The sequence below is a fragment of the Zootoca vivipara genome, chromosome 3 (genome assembly GCF_963506605.1).
Source record: "Zootoca vivipara chromosome 3, rZooViv1.1, whole genome shotgun sequence".
NCBI classification, from domain to species: domain Eukaryota; kingdom Metazoa; phylum Chordata; class Lepidosauria; order Squamata; family Lacertidae; genus Zootoca; species Zootoca vivipara.
Window position 1 is genome coordinate 91076594 of NC_083278.1, and position 23916 is coordinate 91100509.

Below are 23916 nucleotides of genomic sequence, written 5' to 3' on the forward strand. Positions count from 1 at the left end.
TTCTCCATAATCCAGCGCATGTTTGCTATTTGGTCTCTGGTTCCTCTGCCTTTTCGAAATCCAGCTTGCACTTCTGGGAGTTCTCGGTCCACATACTGCTTAAGCCTGCCTTGTAGAATTTTAAGCATAACCTTGCTTAATTAATTAATGTTGATTAAAAACATGAGCCTTGGCTGAGCTAAATCACATGCAAATTTAATCCTCAGTAGATAAGGAGGGGGGGGAATCCCTCAGAAATATTTTAGTCAGTGTTTAGAAAAGAAATGAAAGTAAATTGCTCAGTGTCAGGGCAAGAAGAGGAAGAAATATTGGAAGAAAGCTTTATGATGACTCTAGCAAAGCAGCAGCTTCCATTAAAATAGCAGCTTGCATCTCTCTGTGTGTTTGTGTATGCTTGAGAGGGGGGGGAATGTTGGGAGTGCTTTTGTTCAATTTTCTAAATAGCTCAACAGATTAATATGGAGCCGATTCAGTAATCATATAAACAACAGACATGTATATAGACTGCTTAGGCACCCTGACTTGTTCCTTATGTGTCATGAATGATTGACGCAGTGACAACCCAGTGCAACCTTCCGTCACAGCTCATAGCAGATCGCTCTGCCTGACTTCCCTATAGGGATATACAGAACACACACTTAGACTGGCAATGGCAATATTTTAAGGCTGGGACACTGATGCATAAACTAAAACAGAAGTATATTTACAGGACACATCTCTGCATCTCTCAAGCAACAACTCTAGGAACAAAGTCTATCATTCACCATGGCAAATGGAGACTGTTTTTTGTCCGGAAAAGCCTTCTTATCCTAAGATGGTTTCAGTTGTTCCTCGCCCAGTGCACAACCCATAGAGAGAGGCAGCAAAATATCTTCCAGTCAGGTTGTGGCAGACTTTTAGTAGGACTAGCCTCAGGCTCATAAGTTGCTGCCAGAGGTTTTTGTGGCTACTCTTGAGTAATGACGCTCCACACCTCCTTGTCTTTCAGGTGTTTTTATTGTGCATATTATTTACAGTGCAAAGAGTCTGGAAAACATGTCTGCTTAGTCCGAATCAGAACCTCGCGATGGCTTCTTCCTGTTTCGCGCCCAACATAACAGCTTGGGAACCCCAAAGCGCCTCCCTCTCGCCCTACGGGGTGCTGTGCGCCTCAATTCAGGCGTCGGAGTGGAAGGGCCGTCCTTCTGACTGCTCTCCAGTGGCCAATCCCGTCATTTCCTTCCCAGCTGCTTCCTTCTCTACGCGGTGTTGAGGCTCTCGCATGCTGTCAGAGCCTCTCACCTCCCTCTCTACTTCCTGATTCCTGTAATCCGATCCGCTACTGGACTTTCTGCTCTGCGAAGAGCTCGACTTGATGAGGGGGGGCTGTTCTCTATAACCCAGGCATCCCCAAACTTCGGCCCTCAAGATGTTTTGGACTACAATTCCCATCATCCCTGACCACTGGTCCTATTAGCTAGGGATCATGGGAGTTGTAGGCCAAAACATGTGGAGGGCCACAGTTTGGGGATGCCTGCTATAACCCTTACAGTTGCCTATGCAATGCTTCTTTTCATGTGATGGAGAAGGAATGCACACAACCCATTCTCCATTGAATGACCTCATGTACCTCAAATGTTTCTTGTTTACCTGGATGGTAGATAGGGAGGGTTGTGCGAGAGTGTGCAGAAACCAACCTGCCGAACAAAGGTAAACAATCACCGTATTGGCCCAAATATAAGCCGCACCCTCAAATAAGCCGCACCTTTAAAATTCAAGGGGGGGAGACAACAACAACAACAACAAGAACAACAACAACAACAACAACAACAATAATAATTTATTATTTATACCCCGCCCATCTGGCCGGGTTCCCCCAGCCACTCTGGGCGGCTTCCAAAAAAACAGAAATTCTAAAATACAGAAATCCATCAAACATTAAAAGCTTCCCTAAACAGGGCTGCCTTGAGATGCCTTCTAAAGGTCTGGTAATTGTTGTTCCCTTTGACCTCTAGTGGGAGGGCATTCCACAGGGTGGGTGCCACTACCGAGAAGGCCCTCTGCCTGGTTCCCAAATATAAGCCACTCCCTTAAAATTCCGCAGGCACTCTAACCCGTAAATGGCAAATGTTCCGTTTTACTGTATGTCTGTTTCAGCAGCGATATTGTAAAAGCCCATTTTTGTAAGGTCACAAATTTAAGCCGCACTTTAACTTTTCACGGTCGGAATTTGGGGGAAAATGTGCAGCTTATATTCGGGCCAATACAGTATATTCATCGCTCTGCCCATTTTTGCCTCTTTTCTTGCAAATCAACGGCATTTAGCCCTTGAAAGGCTTACCAGAAGGGAATCCAAATCTTGGACTAAAGAAAGATTCCCCACCCTTACAGCAGAGAACCTCAGGCCTTACAATTGGCAGGGGGAGGGGTCTTATTTGCGCTTCTGCTGCTAGGAGCTTCCTGCTTGGCATGGAGCCATGAAAGGGCCTTCACAGTGCTGGTTCCCCATTTGTGGAATGCCCTCGCCGGTGTGATGCAATTGTTTTCCTCATTAACTTTCAATAAGAACTAAAAAAAAAAAAAAAGTCCTGTTCACCAGGCTGCAATATACTGTTCCTGGCTAGCTTGAAATTGTTAACCCTGAGGGCATGTGAGTGTTTTACATGCTTTAAGATTTAATGCTTTAAAATGTTTTGAGATGCTCTTAATTGTCTTTTTAAAAAATAACAGAAGTATTTTACCACATTGGTGCTTGCTGTACTGGGCTCCCTTGTGAGGAAAGGAAAGATAGAAATCCGATAATAATAATAATAATAATAATAATAATAATAATAATAATAATTCATCAAATAATTTTAACAAGGCCAACTGAAATAAGGAAATGGTAAGGTCTACCTACCTTGAATTAAACGAACTGATATCAGTTTTAAAAAGAAATCTCCACTACGGCAAAGTACAGTGAGGGGGGGGGGGAGTATTTGATTTGCTAAATTTGCCTGTTTGTCCTCTGACAAAGAAATGACCAGTCCATAATTGTAATGGTAGGTTTATTGTAGCTGTGAGAGACAGAATAACAACAGGAAAAACCCCAGAAACCCAGGGGATGGGTTTTGAGTACAAAAATGAGCCCTAATTTTGCAAGGCAAAATTCCTGCGGGAACACAAATTTGTTAACCTGTTTGCTTAGGACGAGCACTCAGTGTAATTTTAGGGCCTTTCAATCAAGGCTGTCTGAAACACCTGCAGAGGAAAGATAGCAGCCCGGCTAATAGTAACAGCATCTTATTCACTGCACATACTGCGTATGTTTTTCATTTCCTTGTATAATGCATTGGTGGAATCAGCAAGCTGATTCTTCTGCAGGCTTTGTCAACCCCCCCTCTAAATTTTCACACACATGCCTGTCAGCATGATGGGGTTGGGTAGAAAGCCTAAAATTGCAGGGACCCAGGGAAAAGATTAATACTGGCCTTAGAAAGGAACAACACACATTCACTCTTGACTCGGTTGGTTAGAGAATGGTGCCAATAACACCGAGGTTGCAGGTTCAATCCCGGTATGGGACAGCTGCATATTCCTGCATTGCAGGGGATTGGACTAGATGATCCTTGGGGGGGGGGCTTCCAACTCTACAATTCTGTGTTTCTATGACAGAAAGGAAAGGGATTCACTCAGACAGTGGCCTCAGTGGTCAGAAGATAAATTGCCCAGATAACTGGAGATGGGCATTGCGGAATCAACAATATATAATCCCCTCTACAAGTAACACTGGTGTAGAGAGGCTGTGGATGAGCTGCTATGAAAAGGGTGGGTAGACCTCATGCTTGTGGAATTTGAATTGTTTTTTTAAACTAGAACCTTGAGAATCACCATCCTGTCTTGCCAATTAGCTCAGTTGGTTAGAGCATAGTGCTGATAATGCCAAGGTCACAGGTTTGGTCCCTGTATGGATGGATATTTCTGCATTGCATGATCCATGGGGTCCCTTACAACTCTGTGCTTCTGTTATTCCACCAAGTTTTTAAAAGTGACACTTTGAATTTAAAAATAATAATGTATATAATAATAATTTATTACTTATACCCTGTTCCTCTGGCTGGGTTTCCCCAGCCATTCTGGGCGGCTTCCAACAAGAGATTAAAAATACATTAAAACATCAGTCATTAAAAACTTCCCTAAACAGGGCTGCCTTCAGATGTCTTCTAAATGTCAGGTGTTTTTTTTATTTCTTTGACATCTGATGGAAGGGTGTTCCACAGGGCGGGCGCCAATAATGTTGAGCCCAGGAATTTGTTTTGAGTTTTGAATACCAGAGCTGAATGGAGTCTATGGACTTTATACACAAAAACATCAAGCTTTCTTCATTTCAGCAGTATCATTTAGGGTGGGGAGAGGGGAGTTTTATTTCTGCTATTGAGTGGGAGATACATATCCTTGCCAATCTACTGCAAATCACCTCCAGAACTACCAGTTGATCCAGATCTTCCTTTTAACCAGCCTCTGGTGTAAGAGTGCTCTGTGTGCCATCATTGCAACTTCTTCTGGAGCAGACTATACCGGTACATGCCTTGAAAACATTGGTCCTATTTTTAAACCTTGACAAGCAGGACAGCTGCAGAAGTGGCTAATTCACACCCAACACAGAGACTTTGTTATTCACAAAGTGCCAGCCACTAGGAAAGGGCAATCAGATATATGCCTCTGGGAAGGAGACTTTACAAATGCATAGATGCAGAGCCACTGATGTTTATTGCAGGGGTGGGGGTGGGGGGGAATCAATGGTGTTTTGTGGTTTAGTTGAGACCAGGGGCTGGCCTACTCTCTTGCTAATTGTGTTTTAATTTATTGGGCATGTTCTTACAGAAGTGATTAAAAACTTACACGCCTTCTGAAAATTGGTATGAAATAATGCACATCATCATTATAAAAAACCAAGGTCTGTTCATAAATGTAGCCTTTCATTCCCAGAGTCTTCACGCTGCTGATAACTGGCTTTGAAGCAGCACTTCAGCCTTCAGAGATGTCAAGGGCACATCTCAAACTGCCCATAGCTGGCTTGTGCTCTGATCTATCTCGTCCTGTGAAGTCTTAACAGAGGGGTTTATTTAGGAAACCTGAATAAAGAAATAATGTCATTGGCAATTAGGAGAAGCAGATTAGCTTCCCATGAATGAATTTTGGATCACAGCAACATTTCACATATTTTATAAGCTGGTAACTCAATTCCCCAGCCAATGTAAGCAAGTGAAGCTTTGCCTGGAGTGCAAATAAACACACAAAACCACTTTTTTCAGTCTTATCCTTCTGCTTTGTGTTGTTGCGTGTTTAGACCTTTAAACCTCCCCCTTAAATAAATTCACACAAGACTCAAATTTTGGTTTGGTTTTTGGCAGAATTTAGGCCACAACTTTATTGATTACAGCAAGTGAGTGGTTGCATCGGCTCTGGTTCGACTAGTTCCCTGCACCGTTGCAGGCAGCGCTGACCCAGGGCACTACCATAGGTCAGCCTAGGGTGAACACCTGAAATGGCGGAAAACCGGGGACATGCTATGTCCACCACCCAGATGTCCCCCTGGACTCAGGCACGGGCACAACCCCTCGTAGGGTTGACCAAACCATTGAGTCCCTGGATTCCTTTAACGGTATACCCCTTCACATAGGGATGGCGAGAGCGTTTCCCCATCCCTATCACCTGAACCAGAGCCTATCCGCCACATGAGCCCCGCGCTCACCGCCAACCACTCACACCTGTAACCAATCCCTTAACCCCACTGACACAGAGGTTAGCCACAAATAATTCCCAGTCACAGACAGATGAACCCCCATCAAACCTGCAAAGGGACGCATTGCAATAGGTAATGCCCGGGTGACGGATCACCATCCTGCCCAAGGCAAGAACTTTCTTGGCCACTGCGCTCTGGATGTGCCTCCTGGCCCTCTTGGTGGCAGCTGGGCAACGACTTCCTCTGCATTCGTGTTGTGGCAGCAGTTGCGACCAGAATGTTTTGAGTCCAGGAAGAGCTGCCTTCAACTCTTCCAAGTTGAAGGAATGAACAAAGTACCTAGGAATGAACAAAACAATGTTAGCAACTGCACCTCAGCACCGTTTCTGAACATAACCTTTGCATGCTTCGGATTTCCAATGGCCCAAATCCTTAATCCTGTCAACAGACAGACCCCAATGTGCAGCGATGGTAGCTGCCCCAATGCGGAACGAATGAGGTGTGAACTCACTGGCTGACAGACCACAAGCTATGATTGCTTTATGCATTACAGCAGCAAATTGATGCCTCTTTAACAAGGACCCATCCTCATGAACCAGGAAGGGGCCATCCCCAGGTGGGCAAAGTACTAAATATTTCCTGGCATCCTTAACTGGACAAGGGCCGGGCTTGCCAGTAGCAGGCAGCTTCATCAAGGCGCCTCTGCCCAACTGGTCCGTTTTGGAATTGTGAATAGTGAGCACCAGCTCAGCATCAGATAGCTGAACTTCCTGTAACAATAAGCCCCTAGAAACCTTGCCCTGTGCTGACTCCAGCACCACTTCACCCCCACGCAGTGCACCAAAGAAAGCAATTGAGAACGCTGATGAAAAGAGTCTTGCCTCATAAGTAGACCAGCAAATAAGCCTCAGCTTGCTACGCATAGCGCATAAAAGGTCAAAAGTGACCGGCCTCCTACCTGGAGCCCTGGGTGGATGCAATCTGACCCAACCCTCTAGAGCAGGGGTGTCAAACTCAAATTCATCGGGGGCCACATCAGCAGTTTGGTCACCCTCAAAGGGCCGGTTGTATCTGTAGGACTATGTGTCCACTCTTTATTATCATAAATTATTGTCACTGCATTCAATTATTACTGTTTTTTTGTAATAATGTAAGTAATAACTAGCTCTGAAAGCAGAAACATAGTCAGAATAATGGCAAGTAGATATTCAAATGTACAATTATTGTACAATTTATTGAAAAGTGATTTTTGGTAACTGCACTGGGTGGTGGAGGCTCGCTAGGGTTTCATGCAGGACCTTTGCAGAGCTACTAGTACCTGGAGATGCTGGGGTCCTTCTGCATGCAGGACAGATGTTCTGCCAGTGAGCCACCACCCTTCACCAAAGGGACTGGCTGAGGTTGACTCACTGGAGCTGCTCTCCTGGTTCCAGGGTTTAAGGGCCAGAAGTATAAAGCAGCACCCTATGTTTCTGAGGAGAGGGAGAGGGAGGGGAGGGAGGGAGGGAGGGAGGAAGAAAAGAGGGAGTGGGAGGGAGAGAGGAAGGAAGGAAGGAAAGAGGGGAGAGAAAGAAGAGTAGGAAAGAAGGAAGGGAATAAAGAAGGAAAGAAAAAGAAAGAGGGAGAGAAGACAGAAAGGGAGAAAGAAGGAAGGAAGTAGAGAGGGAAAGAAAGAATAAGAATGAGGGAGAGGAAGAAAGATGGGAAGGACGGAAGGAAGGAAGGAAGGAAGGAAGGAAGGAAGGAAGGAAGAGGGAGTGGGAGGGAGAGAGGAAGGAAGAAAAGAGGGAGTGGGAGGGAGAGAGGAAGGAAGGAAAGAGGGGAGAGAAAGAAGAGTAGGAAAGAAGGAAGGGAATAAAGAAGGAAGGAAAAAGAAAGAGGGAGAGAAGACGGAAAGGGAGAAAGAAGGAAGGAAGTAGAGAGGGAAAGAAAGAATAAGAATGAGGGAGAGGAAGAAAGATGGGAAGGAAGGAAGGAAGGAAGGAAGGAAGGAAGGAAGGAAGGAAGGAAGGAAGGAAAGAAGGGAGAGAAAGAAGAGTAGGAAAGAAGGAAGGGAATAAAGAAGGAAAGAAAAAGAAAGAGGGAGGGAAGACAGAAAGGGAGAAAGAAGGAAGGAAGTAGAGAGGGAAAGAAAGAATAAGAATGAGGGAGAGGAAGAAAGATGGGAAGGAAGGAAGGAAGGAGGGAAGAAAAGAGGGAGCAGGAGGGAGAGAGGAAGGAAAGAGGGGAGAGAAAGAAGAGTAGGAAAGAAGGAAGGGAATAAAGAAGGAAAGAAAAAGAAAGAGGGAGAGAAGACAGAAAGGGAGAAAGAAGGAAGGAAGTAGAGAGGGAAACAAAGAATAAGAATGAGAGAGAGGAAGGAAGGAAGGGAAGGGGGGGTCGCCACCTTGGTTCAGCACCAGAAAAGAGTGCGAAGGGACCCAGGGGCAAAAAGCATTTCCCGTGCAGCGTGAGGCAGCGGGTGTCCGTTTTAGGAGACGTGCGTAAAGCCTCAGAGTTGCACATTCATGAGGCTGAGCCGCTGCTGAGCTCACGTTCATGAGGCTGAGCCGCGGCAGGAGGAGGAGGAGGTGGAGGTGAGGCAAGAGGAGGAGGCGGCTTGCTGGGTTGGTGCCCGGCAGCGCCGTACGGAGAGTCCTGAGCCTCTGGGACACAGCAGTGCTCTATAGCACTTTGAATCCTCCTGCTCCTCCATGCGGCACTGCTGGGTGCTTTGTCTGTGCTTCTTCAGCAGCAGCAGCAGCAGCAGCCGTTTCCAGGCGCCGAGCCGTGGCAGGAGGAGGAGGATTCAAAGTGCTACAGAGCACTGCTGCGTCGCAGAGGCTCGGGACTCTCCGTGCGGCGCTGCAGGGCGCTGGCCTGGCAAGCTGCCTCCTCCTTCTCCTGCAGTGGCTCGGGGCGCTCCACGCAGCGCTGCTCCGGCCGCCTTTCTACCCCCCCTGAGGGCCCCACTTGTTTGTCGGCGCTTTGTCGGCTGGGTCCCGCTGGCTGGGGTGCTCGGCGGGCCACATGACGAGGTCTGGCGGGCCGGATTTGGCCCCCGGGCCTTGTGTTTGACACCCGTGCTCTAGAGCCTTACACACAATGAATTTCACGCAAGGATCTCTAGAATAAAGGGACTTAGAGAAGAAGAAAATGGCAGATGACTGAATTTGAATGGACTTTACAGCACGACCCATAAAATGCAAGTGTGCCAAATACTGCAACACCTGCTGTGTGGATGGATACTCAGTAGAAAGGCTGGTCGTGAGCTGCGCCCTGAAGGCTAAAAAGTCCATCCAGGCCTTCTTATAAGACTTTAAGGTGGAAGGACAAATAGATGCTACTACTCCCTGTAAAACTAGCTGATGCCAAGGTTCCAAAGTTGGGCTGGGAAATGTTCTGGAAGTTGCTGAGCATCTGGAGCCAGGGATCTGAAGTGCTCCATCTGAAAATGGGATAGGGCACCAGCGATGTCGTTATTAGTGCCAGGAATAAAACGGGCAGAAAAAACAATGTTAAATCTGAGGCACCACAGCACAAACATGCGCAACAGGGCAGAGACTCTACTGGAGCGGGATGACTACTTTGTCAAAGCGCTCACCACAGCCTGGTTATCAGACCAAAAACAGACCTGCCGGTCCTTGAACTCCTTGGCCCAGATGTGCACTACTGCTACTACAATGGGGGGAAACCTCAAGAAAGGTTAAATCATGGGTAATGGCTATATCCCGCCAATGCTCAGGCCACCTCTGAGTGCACCAGCCGCCACGGAAGTAAAGCCCCAAACCCAAAGAACCAGCAGCGTCTGAATGGACCTGGAAATCGAAATGCAGATTCAAAGTATCCTGCCATAAGGATATGCCATTGAACTCCCTCAGGAATTCGAGCCACATTTTGAGGTCTGCCCTGATCTCACTAGGCAAACGCACCCGATGATGGGGTGAACGCAGGCCTGATGAAAGCCTGGCCAGGCGTGCACAAAAGGGGTGACCAGGAGCTACTACTCTGCAAGCGAAATTCAAATGACCCAAAAAGCACTGGATGTGCCTCAATGTAATCTTATCTTGTGGCAGAAACTGCATAATTAATTCATGCAAAGCCACCAATTTTAATTCGGGCAAAGCGGAAGTCTGCACCACCGTATCCAGCTGAATTCCTAAGTAGGATAACTTTGTGGCTGGGCCTTCGGTTTTATCAGCCGCCAAAAGAACACCTAACTCTATCGTTAGGTCACTAAATGCCTGCAATAACAGCAAGCATTCATCTGAATCGGCTGCAGAAGCTAGTAAAAAGTCATCGAGGTAATGGGTCATGCCCCTGAAACCTGTTTTAGTATGCCAGGCCCAATCCAAGAACGTACTAAAAGCTTCAAATGCTGCACAGGATATAGAACATCCCATAGGCATTGCCTTATCCACATAATAAGCTCCATCAAACTGGAACCCAAGCAACTTAAAATCATGTGGATGCACAGGAAGTAGGCAGAAGGCAGCTTCCACATCACATTTTGCTAAAAGAGCACCTTTCCCCAAACTCCTAATTAACTTGACCACCTGGTCAAAGGTGGCGTATTTAAAGGAGGATAGCTCAGCAGGGATAGCATCATGAACTGATGAACCCTGAGGGTAAGATAAATTGTGGATTAGGCGAAATTCGCCAGGGGCCTTTTAAAGCAGAAACTCCCAAAGGGGAAAGGTGCAGATCAGGGTACGGAAGGCTGTCAAATGGGCCAGCAATTCTACCCAATGCCAATTCCTTCCTGATTTTATGTCTTGCCACCTCAGGCATTTCTCTTACTGATTTCTGATTTTCCAGTTTCAAAGCCCTGGGCGGAACGCCACTGGGATGCGAAAGCCTTCGGAAAATCCAAGCCACAAATATGAAGCAGCAGCCGGGTCAGGGTACCTGTTAAGCCACACCCTTAAGGCAGGCAACTTAATAGGAGTCCTTGCTAAGGTCGATAAGACCTCACTTAACATCTCAGGTTGTTTGAGGAGAGGCTGCCTTCTGGTCCTATGAATAGTCCTATGCCTTCTGTGTCCTATTAATAATACAAATAGATAAATAATATCCCTTGAAGCACCCATGTTAAATCTACCCTATTTTGGATACACATTTACCTGCAGTGCAGTGTACAGGGATCGGTCATCATTTTTGCCCTTGGAGTCTAGCAAGCAAAGAACTAGATTGGTTAACTAAAATGACAGCATAATTCATCAAGATTTCAGTAGTCGGCCAGACCAAAGAACTCAAACCAAAACTGCATCCAGCGAGTAGCTAAATGCAAATATATACAAACAGTATATTTCCCCCCACATTTTTCTGTAATCTTGCTAGAGTGATTTCCAAAATTGAGCCTAGGTTTTCATTGTGGTTTTTTTTTTTGGCAGTCACTTCAAATCCCTCTGCAACAGTGCTACCTCCCAAATTATTGTCCATGTGTTTTCCACTCGGTGGCAAAGTCTGAGAAAGATGCACATTAATTCATAATTAAATAACGCAGCTAGCCTTTTAACAGGCAAACTGAACAGTCGGTGTAAGCAATCATTGCATTTGTATATTGTCCTGGAAGCTGATACAAAATGCAGCGGCTCAACTGTGTCTTTCTTTTCTTTTTTTCTATTTTGGAGCAAACCACTGCTCCCATGTCACAACACTCCTGAAATAATTGCACTGGCTACCAATTAGCTAGCTAAGATTAAGGACCTGGTGTAAAAAGCTCTATATTGCTGTAAATGGCTATTGTATTGTTTAATTATGTTGTCCTTGTATTCCAAACTCTCTATGCTGCTTTTAATTATCATAATCATGATATACTATTGGTAATTCCACTGGATTGAGCTTAGTTTATTCATATGACCAATGTTACACGCTTATGACAAGAACAACTAAAGCTTCTTATACCATGTCTGTTCATCTGTCGCTTGTTGATTGCATTTCTATCACACTTTATAAGTTCCCAAAACACCTTGCAGTAATACCTCATATAGTCTGGTACCTTTTTCTTTTAATTAATTTTTCATTAGCAGATTTAACAATGGTGAAAAGAAAATGAAAACAAAAACAAAAACAAAGGAGAGGGAATAAATAAATAATGTCATCAGCTCAAATTAAGGATACCAGAACTTTCATCTTAAATTAAACCTGTAAGTTGATACAAGCCTCCCAGATGTCCACATCGGTATCCACCTGAGATTGACATTCATAGGAAATATATTCTAATGTAGCAAGGACAATGAGATCCTCAGACCATTGCGTAACAGATGGTGGGGTGCTTATCTTTCCATGTTCAGAGTTAGGGTTGCCATATGTCCAGGAAAACCCAGACATGTCCTCTTTTGGGGGGCCAACAAGCCCATCCGGGCAGATTTTTACATCCCCCCCCAAAGGCCAAGGGACTGGTTTAGTACTGAGGCTTAATCCAAGGAAACATCAGAATGGAAAGGGAGGTTTTTTATTAACAATAAATAGGGTAGAGTAGCCGGGGTGGAACTTCATGCTCCGCCACTGGGGGCGGAGAGCAGGCACGTTGCCCCCAGGGATCTGGCGTGTGTTCTGGGGGCAGGGCGTGGTGCATGTTTTTGGGGTGTGACATGCATTTTGGGGACGGGGTGTTCGCATGCAGGGGCAGGGCCTGCGATTTGGGGGCGGGGGGGCGCCACGCATAGGGCGGGGCGCACATTTGGGGCGGGGCGGGCAGCCGCGATGGCACCCCTGGGATCACGCTGCCCAGGGCGCCCCGCCTCCACCGCCCCTATCTTCCTACGCCCCTGAGAGTAGCAGCATAGAATGGAACCTGTTTACCAATAGGAGAACAGAACAGGAAAATATGGTTAAGGATACAAGCTAACCCAGTATAATACATTGCTAACCATTAAAGACCTTACAAAAGGAACCAGTGAGGAAGGTATGGAACAAAAAGTGAATATGGATCACTTTGTGGCTCAGCAACCAGGGTGGGTCTTCAACAACTAGTCATTCTAGGCTGTAACTTTCCAGATCAGAGAGTCTATGAGTGTACATGTGACTACAAAGCTGTGGAATTTTCCCAACTAGCTAACTGGCCACCTTCAGCCAAGACAAAAACAACACACAGGTGCAAGCCATGAGAGCATTTGGCAATTAACCAAGCAAGAAACAGCTTCCTCATGAGCTCAGCTCTTTACCCAGAAGTCTAAGCTCCCATCAGAACCATCCTTGGAGGGCAAGGCCTAGCAGAAGAACTAGGCTGCTTGACAATTGCCATCTCAAAAGCCAACACCACAGGTAACGGGGCTTGATTCCATCTTTGCACCTCCTAGTTTACAGAGGACAGTCCTCTTTTCCATGGGCTGTCCAGACCATAGCTGCCAAGTTTTCCCTTTTCTTGCGAGGAAGCCTATTCAGCATAAGGGAAAATCCCTTAAAAAAAGGGATAACTTGGCAGCTATGGTCCAGACTGAGTCTGATTTAATGATAAAAGACCATTAGGAAGGGAGAGCAGGATGGGCGTTGAACTTGCCTACTGGCAGTTAGCAACTGGAAAGCAAGACAGTGCAGGCAAGCAAGCAGGTCACTTTCCCCCACTATAATGAGATGCATTCTATTTTTATTTAAATTACCATGATTATTTCTCAATGTGCATTTAAATTAGCATCTACAAATTTTGAACAAACCTCAGGCCTCCTATGCGTGTCTGATGCATTTCTGCTGCAGTAGCAATATGTCAGCGGCCACTCCAACCTCTGCAATTTGAGCACTGATGGTGCAGGCCTGATTGATGCAAAATGAAGGTTCTGTGGAGATACTGTATTTAAAATGCAGGGATATCCAGAACATTTGATTTACCAGGCCATTTTATGCATGTCTTGGTAGAAGTCTCCTTGAGTTCAATGACACTTATCCCCACTAAAGCACACATAGGACTGCAGTCTCAGCCCATCATTCTGGGTCTCTTATTCAAATATAATTTCCCATGAATGGTTTATGCACGCAATTTGCTCTCTGGTTCCCTCCCCCTTCCCTTGCATTCATTATGAAACAGATGGGGGGATTTTACCATATTTAACTCCCATCGACTTTCTCCCTCCCCCCTATTTTCAGTTTCTGAGCGATAGCAGGTAAATATGAAAATGGTATAAAACTGGATCGTTTTCGGAGGGTTGTTTGTGTTTTTTGCTGCATGGTCCTCAAGTGGCCAACTCGGCAACTAATCACCATTCAAGCTTCTGGTGTGTCGCCTGCTGTGTAAGAGGAATTCAGCGGACGTGAGATTCATTCATTCATTCATTCATTCATTGAAGCCGGGGTGTGGGGGAGTGGATCTTAAAGGGAGAGGAGGCGAGAAAGCGAAGCTGTGGAATTGCGGACAGAGCGAATGAAGACATTTAAGCGAGGGTGCCGGGCGAGAAAAAAGACCATTTGGAGAAGGCAGTTAAAAGTATGCTCCATTGACAACTGCGCGCAGGGAAGAGTTAACCGCATCCCCTGGTTAAGTTTACATGTAAATAGAGAGCAGCTGCTCCGCTCCGGCTCCGGCTGGCCCACTCGGGCCTTTGATTGGCTGCCAATGACATCACTCCCTCCGCTACTTCTGACACAGGACCCGAAGCAGCGGCGGGCGAGCCATCCCTTAAGAGTTGAGTGGCCGGCCCCTGGCTCCTCCCCCTTGCCCACCCGCCGCCAATCCCGGGCATCCCCGCGAGGAGGGGCTCGAGCAGCTCCTCCCGGAGAGCCCCTATTGGGGGAGCTCGCTGTCTATCCCTCCCCCGGCCACGCCCTTTTCGAACCTTACATTTACTGTGTAGCAAAAGAGAAAGTAAGTATGTTGCTGGTGGAGATCAATGAAGCCGAGTGAATGGGGGCTTAATGCGTAAATCGATAGCCAAGACGAGCGCCGGGTGCTGAAGGGAAATATTTCTTTATGAAGTAAGTGGGAGACTTGGGTTCCTTACGAGAGGAGCGGTTGTGGTGCGTAGGTCGACCGCGTAGCGTCTCCTAGAATAAATCTGCCCTATCTTGGGGAAGAGAGAGATGCCTGCTTGGAAACAAACTGGGAAAAGCGAAAAAATGTTGGGGAGCAATGGGAAATAAGGTACTAGCAATGTTATCTGTCCCCGCGCCGGTCCGCGCTTGGAGCCCGCCGACTTGCGTGCGTTTCACCGACTAGATTGTAATAAACGGAGGCTTTTCTCGTCCGGGATTGCTGCAGTATCTAGGGGGGTAGGGGGGGATCGGAGTGCAGAAGAGGGCCGGAGCAACATCTCTTGTAGTGCTTCTCTTCCTCCTCCCTCCTTTTTACGCCTGTTCTGTAAAACGCCTTCTCCCCCCCCCCCTCCGTGAGGTCCTGAACCAGCTCTGGATCGGTGAGAGTGAAAAGGTGCCTCATTTTGGCTGGGCTCTTTTAACTCCCAAGTCTGACTTCATGGCTTGGCTGGAAATATATTACCTCTGCTGCAGAGATGCAGAGCTCCCCAAATATCTTTGCCATCCTAAGGCAAACAGGGTCCCCTTAGCCGGTCTCCAAACACTTTATTAGTATTTTTTTTTAATCCAAACATTAAAAAAACAAACTCAAACATAACGTTACTGGTCTCGCACGTGATTTGGTTACTAAACTAACCCCTTGTTTTCTCTTTTTGTAAAAGAGAAAAACGGTACTATTTCCCTTCTCCCGACCTTTGCTTCTCTTATTTCTCAGGAATGCATGGCGTTGTTTTGTTTTTCTCTGTACATTTATTTGTTGTTCTTCACAAATAGAAGATGGGGAAAGGAAACTTGTTTTCTGTATTTTACATTTTCTCTCCCTTTATTTAATTCATTTTTTTCTTTTTCCCCATAGTTAATAAGTGGTATTTCCTCTGATCACAATTTAAACCCATTCTGCAAATACTTCTCTCTCTCTCTTTCTCCATTCCTCCTCAGGAGGAGATATATGGGTTTTTATGTTTTCTGGGTCCTTATCCTAGGATAGTGATCCATCCTAATGGAGTGTGTGTGTATTGGGGTTTTGAGGGGGTGGGACATACCTTAGTTAGATTATAGAAACAGATAGTAGAATGTAGGGAAGGGAATTCACGTTTTTGAAAAGTATTCTTGAATTGGGTTAATTTGTGTAGGTTGTTCTTCTTTGACTGGAGGCACCACACATTTCCACACAACTGTCCTTAATTTTGTGTCATCTTGTACTTCGTCCAGTTTAAGCAAGCTTAGTAAAAAAAATGAAATAAAATCCCTTTTTGAGTAAAATGGGAGTTCTTGATAAGTATGCTTATGCTTTCAGCCTTAAAAGATACTGAGAGGGTGATGTAATAACTTTTTTTTTTTTTTAAAAAAAAGTGAGTGTCATTTGACTGACCTCAATTGGACTCTGCCAAATGTCAACGTAATTGGTCATTAAATGAATGCTATAAAACCAATATATATTATGAACTTGCATGGGGTTGGGAGTTGCAGGGAACTCTGATATTAGGACAGTGGATCATCTCAGTCTTCCAGCAGGAAGGTTGGAACCTGAATTCTTTGATATTCCAGGTCCGTCATTTTATGAAGAGTGTGTTAGTATCTGAATAAAGGGCAGTTCCAGAATAGCAGTTCTGCTCATAAGGGATGCATGGCGGCCTCTGTTTCTTATCTCTCATTTCTTTTCAGTATGTGTTCAGATTACTGGTGAACTTCTCTCCCCCCCCCCTTTTGGTGGATTTTTACAGGAAGCCAACAGTATTGAAAACTGTGTGCTAGGAGGGAGTTAGACCATCACCTCAGGCCAGATCTGGCTTCTCTACATTATTGATAATTGTTAACATCACACTGGTTGCTTCTGTCTATTTTTAATTTGCAGCAGGCAGGATGAAGTAAGGGCAGGTCCTTTTCCACAATGAGCTTCCTTCCCTTGGAGCAAGAAAGCATTGGGTACATGATAGTAGCTGCTCTGCAAATACCTTTTGGTGTTTGGCCTATGTAATGTGGACTATTTAGGTTAGTCTTCATCAGGCCTGAACATTCTCAAAACATAGATAAAACATCAACATTCTGCACCAAGTTAACCTAATTTATGCAGCAGCAGCAGAAAATTATTCAATGTGCATATCAATTAAAATTTGCATAAATTATGCCAATCTCCCGTTTTTTCCATTATTTATTATATAATCTTTTACCACTTTCCCAAATCCCTCCCTCCCTTCTACACAGGGTGCAGAAGCCCTCTATTCTCTGGGAGGCTTATTTAGCAACTTCTCTGATTTCTCATACTGACCACTTATAGCCCTTAATAGAGTTTTTATCAATCATAAGGACTATAAAGTAGCTTTTTAAGGTAAGTGCAGGCCGAGATGCTGAAGCTGTTAGTGACCAGCAAGCATTTATTGTGCACCTCCACAACTGCAGCAGACTCACAATCCTGGGTTGGAGGCAGCCAATGTGTGGAAGTTTCTGCCATGGCAAAAAAATGGTTGGGATGGATATTTTCCCAACTTCTTACAGTTTTATGATTCCATGTTTGGTGGCTGTGTGCCTTTTAGAATGGCTCTCCTCCATTCTATGAAAAACAAAGCATTTGATCAACAATATTTAGAGCATTGCTATCCAGGAATAATGATGGAACGCTTGTGTGTTGCGAGATACTTTATTATTGTTATTTTATTTCCCTCCCCCTTTTAACAGAGAGCTTGAGTTCCTTTTGACTTGCCATTCTCAGCTTCCTCATGCCTCCATCTCCACTAGACGACAGGGTAGTAGTGGCACTCTCCAGGCCCGTCCGACCTCAGGATCTCAACCTTTGCTTAGATTCCAGCTATCTGGATTCTGCCTCTTCTGCCAGCGAGAGCCACGTGAGTCTCATCAGCACAGCTGTTGTGTCCCTCAAGGCTGCGAATCTGACGTATATGCCCTCATCCAACGGCTCTGCTCGCTCCTTGAGTTGTGGATGCAGCAGTGCCAGTTGCTGCACTGTGGCAACATACGACAAAGACAATCAGGCCCAGACTCAAGCCAGCACCAGCAGCACTTCTGCCAACGTAGGAACCTCGACCACGTGCCCTGCTAACCAAATGGTCAACAACAATGAGAACTCTGGCCCGTTGAGTCCCTCCAGCGGTGTGGGGAGCCCGCTCTCAGGCCCAACCAAGCCGTTGCCTAGTGTCAAAATCATCTATCCCAATGAACTGGCAAAGAAGATGACCAAATGCAGCAAGAGCCACCAAGGGCCGGTCATCATCGATTGCCGGCCCTTCATGGAATACAACAAGAGCCACATCCAAGGAGCTGTCCACATCAATTGCTCTGACAAGATCAGCCGGCGAAGACTTCAGCAAGGCAAGATTACCGTCTTGGACTTGATCTCTTGCCGGGAAGGCAAGGACTCCTTCAAGAGGATCTTTTCCAAAGAAATAGTTGTTTATGACGAGAATACCAATGAGCCAAGCAGAGTCATACCTTCGCAGCCATTGCACATAGTGCTGGAGTCTCTCAGGCGAGAAGGCAAGGAGCCACTGGTTCTCAAAGGTATTTATGACCCATATTCTGCTGCCTTTCTTCTCTCCTTTTCTAGGGATGGAGCGATTTGCCATGCCATTGGGAAGGCAAAGCTTTGTATGTTCTTGTGGAGATAGTTCAGGATCTCTTGATGCAGGAGGACTTAAAAAAGGAAGGATGTGGTCATGGTACCTTTTCCCGTTTCTTAATATGGTTGTGAGGTTAAGGTTAATCTAAAGGCTAACGGACAGAGTGCCTTTCCTTGGGATTAATGCTCACAATGTGGTATGCACACTTCTAGGTTTTACAGGATTCATCCTGGGCTTGATATTTTTCTTAATAGAGATTGGAGAGGCATTTGGTTAAGCCTGTTGCATATTTTCTTTCAGTCTTAATGGTGGTAACTGTTAGAACCATGCCTCCTTCAAAAGCTGATGGGTTATGCGGAGGCACATTAGCCTACTGAAGCAAATGAGGACATCCTTTTTGGAAATGAGAAAAAAAACCCTAAAGAATCAGCAACTGTCCTTGGCACTTAAACTCTCAGGTCCCTTGCAAAAAAAAAAAAAACAAAACACCATGTTAACTTTCATGTTAGCAAAGCTGGATATGAATGTTGGGAAATGTTCTAGGTCCAGAATAATTAGAAGGCAAATTAGGTAGCATCAACGAATCTAGGGGCAGGAGTAGAGCTTGACCTTGACAAGAACTACATTGAAGACTGATGAGTCTCTTTTGAGCCACTTCACAGCATGAGCTCAAAGAGGAAAAAGGGCAAGTGACTGAAACTTCCTGCTTCCTTGTTTCCTTTTGAACATGGAAGTGGAAAACTCTGAAATCTATGGGGCCCAGGCAGCTTATGGAGCGCATGGGTCTTGAAGCCAGTAAGATGAGTTCTGCTCACTGTGCTGTGGAGGTAGTGCAAGTCAACTACAGTTCCTTTCCTTTGCCTTTTTCTAGTAACATATGAAATAGTCAGAGTGACTTTGAAATGAAATGGTGGAATAGAGTTCCTAAAAGGTAATATAGTCTTATGTAAATGATTATTGATCTTATCGGCCCAGCAACCTGAACACATTTACATGGCTATGAAGCTTCATTAATGCAATGGAATTGTGAGTGTGTGTTTAGGATTGTCTGTCCGTGGGCTTAGCTTTGTGTTGGAGAACACTGGTAACTACTACAAAAACTGTTACCAGTAATTAAAGTAATTGTGTGCCTTTTTTGGTTCATGTATTAACTAGAACTAATTAGCATCCATGTTTTACTTTAGTGAGCCATGAAGGTTAGCTATGACTTTGCGTGGGCATACAGCAACCGAGAACTGCATTAATCTATTGACAGAATATGGTTTTAGACAAATGTCATGCAATAAAACAAGGTCATTGTGATTGAGAAACTTAACCACTAGAACGTCATTTGCAGGAATAGGTGCAATCATAAATCCAGTGGCAAGAGTTATGGTCACCAGTGTGGCACTTGTGGGGAGCCTTTGAGGACATCTCCTGTTGCCTCTGAGCCCCTCCTCGCTGACCCCTTTGTAATGAGTTGGTGAGGGCAGGGTACCTTTATCTTTCCTTTGAAAAGTGCATAGAACTGAAGGAGGAAGTTTAAAGAGGAAATGTTCTGTACTTCCTCTTTCAGAACAGTATGCTTTTCAAGACTCAGATTGTTACATGAGCAGCTGAAAAGAAAGTATAGTGAGTAAGGGGGTAGACAGGATAGCGGGAAGAAGAAGGTGCCACAAGATTTGGAAGACAGACTGGAGAGTGAGTGAGAGAGAGAGAGAGAGAGAGAGAGAGAGAGAGAGAGAGAGAGAGAAGGTTGCAGTGGGGCCCATGCACAATACCACCACATGATCCTCATGAAATTGTATCATTTGTAAAGGGTTCCTCCCTGCATCAGATCATATCTGTCTTTGACTGAAGGTAAAAGACTCCATAGTGCCATGTTTATTTTTATGTCTGTTTTAATTGATCTTATCTATTACACATTTTTAATTATGTACACCATACAGACTTTGGTAATTAAGCAGTATATAAGTAGCCTAAATAAATGATGTGAAAACATAGGTTTGAGGCACAGATGGTATGGTGCTCATAATTTTGCAAAGGACCACCTCAAAGCTAGAACCAAACCATAGGTCACATCTGTGTCCACAGATGTGTTCTGTGATTTGGTGGTTTTGTTATCATCCTGTGTACAAATCATGATCTGTGCCTTGGGTCAAATTGTTTGTGGTACTGGCAAACACCTAAGCAATTTTTTGTACAGAGCAGTCTAAAAGTGTAAGCTTTAATTTGGTGATGTTTCGGGGGACCTGCCATAAATTCATGCAAATTCTGTAAAATCCATTTTAATTCTACTGGGTCCAGCTTTTACCCAGACCCCATGGGAAAAGCAAATAATCTATATGTGTGGGTTGGCTTTTTTCTCTTTTTGTCAGGGTGGTGGGTGTGACCCAGGGAAAGGGGGGGGGAAATCAACCAGAGAGGATAGCTTCCATAGCACACTCTCTCAAAATTCCAGAATATGTCCACAAACCCCCCAAAAGGTTGGCACCTGCTGGACTAGATAACCTGATTCACCCAATGGTCTCAGTGTTCTTTAGGGAGAAGCCAGAGTTTCTTAGCAGAGCACATGTTAGCACTAGGGAGGTCCCAGATCCAACCACTAGCATCTCTTCAGATGAAGCCTGACTGTTGCATTCACTGAAAAGAAGTGGGGTGGCGTTCCGCACCACTTTAAGCGCTAATAAATGGGTGGTGATAAACAGGTGCTTAACAGACAGCTGAATCTCTTGGAGGACATGGTTGAACTTACTGTTAAGTTGTGGTTTGTGTTTGCACACAATGTAGTCTAACAGTCAGCAGTAAATTTGCAAGTAACACCACTCACCTTATGTTCTAAAGACCCGCCAAATTAAGTCCATCACACAGTTATTTTAAATAATATAATAATGATTTTTTTATTTATACCTAGCCCATCTGGCTGGGTTTCCCCAGCCACTCTGGGTGGCTTTTGTTGTTGTTGTTTAGTCGTTTAGTTGTGTCCAACTCTTTGTGACCCCATGGACCAGAGCACGCCAGGCACTCCTGTCTTCCACTGCCTCCCGCAGTTTGGTCAAACTCATGTTGGTAGCTTTGAGAACACTGTCCAACCATCTCGTCCTCTGTTGTCCCCTTCTCCTTGTGCTCTCAATATTTCCTTACAGCACATAAAAAATGTAAAACATTAATCATTAAAAACCTCCCAATACAGGGTTGCTGTCAGATGTCTTCTAAAAGTCAGATAGTTGTTTATTTCCTTGACATCTGATGGGAGGGTGTTACACAGGGTAGATGCCACTGTGAGAAGGCCCTCTGCCTGGTTTCCTGTAACCTCGCTTCTCGCAGTGAGGGAACCGCCAGAAGGCCCTCGGAGCTGGACCTCCATGTCAGGGCTGAACTTTGCCCCCATCATTTCCACCTTGAGTTCCATGACAGAAGAAAGGTGGGGTATAAATGTACAACATGGAGAAGATATATGTGGAATGTGAATTGCAGTGCTAATTGCTGAAACTTATATTAACGCCCTATTTGGACCTCCTGCCCTCGTACAGACCCATGAAATCCTTTGTATCACCTGAGGAAATTCTACTCAAAGTGATGACCTGTTTTTAGGCTATGCTTCTGTTATAATGATACATTGTTTGGTGTTTTTAGACTCTATGCCACTTAGAGGTTTCTGAAACATTAAGTTGTGCACGAGTGTTTTTAAATGGTTAAGGTTAGTTACTCTACAGTCATGCCTTGGGTTGCAATCGCTGTGGGTTGCGTGTTTTTGGGTTATGGACGTGCCGAACCTGGAAGTACTGGAATGGGTTACTTCCAGGTTTCGGCGCTCATGCATGTGCAAAAACACTAAATCGCGTTTTGCGCATGCGCAGAAGCGCTGAATTGAGTCGCAGGTTGCAAACGCTGTGGGTTGTGAATGTGCCTCCTGCATGGATGAGGTTCGGAACCCAAGGTTCCACTGTATTTGTGTATAAAACCAACATGTGAAGAGGGGGACTGAGTAGCCGCACTCTTGAGTAGCTCCTCCTCCTGGTGTCCAAAAATACATTGTGACTGTCTTCAGTGACACGGCTTTGCATCCATATTCCATATGCACAAAGACTTCTATGCACTTCATCTGGAACACGGAGCCACCAGCAGGGTGGGCTACTCTGCACATGTAGACATCTGGAGTGAAGCTACTTGAGATGGTCCCATTTAGATATGTTTTAGATGTGAATACCATCTGAGTAGCACAATAATAACAGTCTATTGTCCTATGTGCACCTTTCAGCTTATGATGAATCACTAAGACTATCTATTGAGAACGGGGATTATAGATAAATAATCCATCTCAAGTTACCGTCTCTCCTAGCAATGTTGAGACTATAGGAATTGTGAAAGGACACACACAGAGACACAAATTCAAAAATCCATGACTTAGTGCACTGCTGGAATTCTGCCTTGACTATTAGAAGATTGGGGTCCAATCGAACAGTGAATATGTGTATATGATGGTTGAAATATGGCATGTAGTCCTTAGGAGTGAAGTCCCCAGAGTTTCAAAGGCTTAGGTCGCCTCTTAGTCCTTGATTGCATCATTTGGGAGGGAAAAGAATCCTCACAATGTCACCCAGCAAACGCTGTTCTTGCCCTGCTCTGAAGCTGGGAGTTTTAAAATTAGCCAAAAGCACTTAGCCGCTTGATCTAAAGAAGCTTTAGAAGAAAAGATTAATTTTTTCCTCCACTTCTGCCAGCTAGGAAAAATTGTGGGTAGAGATCAAGGGATTAATGCTGCAGGGTTTTTTTTGTTTTTTTTTTACTTAAAGGTGGTCAGAAAAAAGAGTGAGCAGGAAAAGGAGTGATGGCCACATCTCCATATGTTCTTTTTAAAGCAGCAGTGCTTAAAGGCGAGGACAACAAACGAAAAGCCCCTTTCTCATCCCTGCCTTGTTTGGAAGTGTGATCTGGACCGAGGAGACATAATAAGGCTCTGCTTCAGCATCTGTGCTTGCAGTGTGGCCAGAGAGGTGTTTGTTATTCAATTTCACTTGTCGGTTGGAATTTTTTCCATCATGCTTCAGTAGCTCTTAATGTCCTGCATGTGATGCAATTTTTGTTTTTAGAGTTTGAACTAAAACTGAAGCTGGGCTCTAAAGCCCCTCTTGCTTTTAATGTTGAGTGAGGCTCTTGCCTTGACTGCGATCCAGTCATAATTTATGGCTTGCCCATCTGATCTTCCCAGTTTATGTTTGTAAACATTGGTTGCTAACTGCCCCATCCAAGTTTGTCCCGCCCCCCCCTCCCCGCACCCACTGATCCAGTGCCATGTTCTCCATGTTTGGTGCTGCCTGTCAAGCAGGCAGCTCTCTGTTGCCATTTCAGTGGTACAGTGTCACACAGAGGAGAAACTGATCAGAGGCCCCTGGCCCCTAGGGATTAAATTACAGGCTTAATTTACAGCTCTGGCTGGTGACCTCGATCAAATATATATTCCTGTTCTAGACGTCTAGTGCTTTTTTTTTTTGCTGGTGCTCTGTGATGTTCAGAAATGTGGCAATACCAATAGAAGGCCAGGCTGTCCTTTTGTTAAAATACAGTTGAAATGTGTCCACCGGAATATAGATTTGAAAACACCAGTTCGGTTTCATTACATTTCTAGCTTGTTCTTCCTGTGTCTCTCTGTATGGCATGTGCTGGCTGATGGGAATTGTATTCCAAGCAATATGCATAGGGCCACTAGGT

The 23916-nt window shown here is 45.1% G+C and overlaps 1 protein-coding gene across 3 annotated transcripts in view; it reads left to right on the forward strand.

The window, feature by feature from the left end:
• Positions 1–14442: 14442 nt before the first annotated feature.
• DUSP10 (dual specificity phosphatase 10) overlaps positions 14443–23916 on the forward strand; it is a 43456-nt gene continuing 33982 nt past the window's right edge. Inside the window, exons 1-2 of one of the 3 annotated variants that reach the window (XM_060272984.1) lie at positions 14443–14483; positions 17327–18166. In XM_060272984.1, the coding sequence (XP_060128967.1) occupies positions 17368–18166 (799 nt within the window). In that variant the 5' untranslated portion in view covers positions 14443–14483; positions 17327–17367. The other 2 variants (XM_035111387.2, XM_035111388.2) reach the window with 2 other exon arrangements.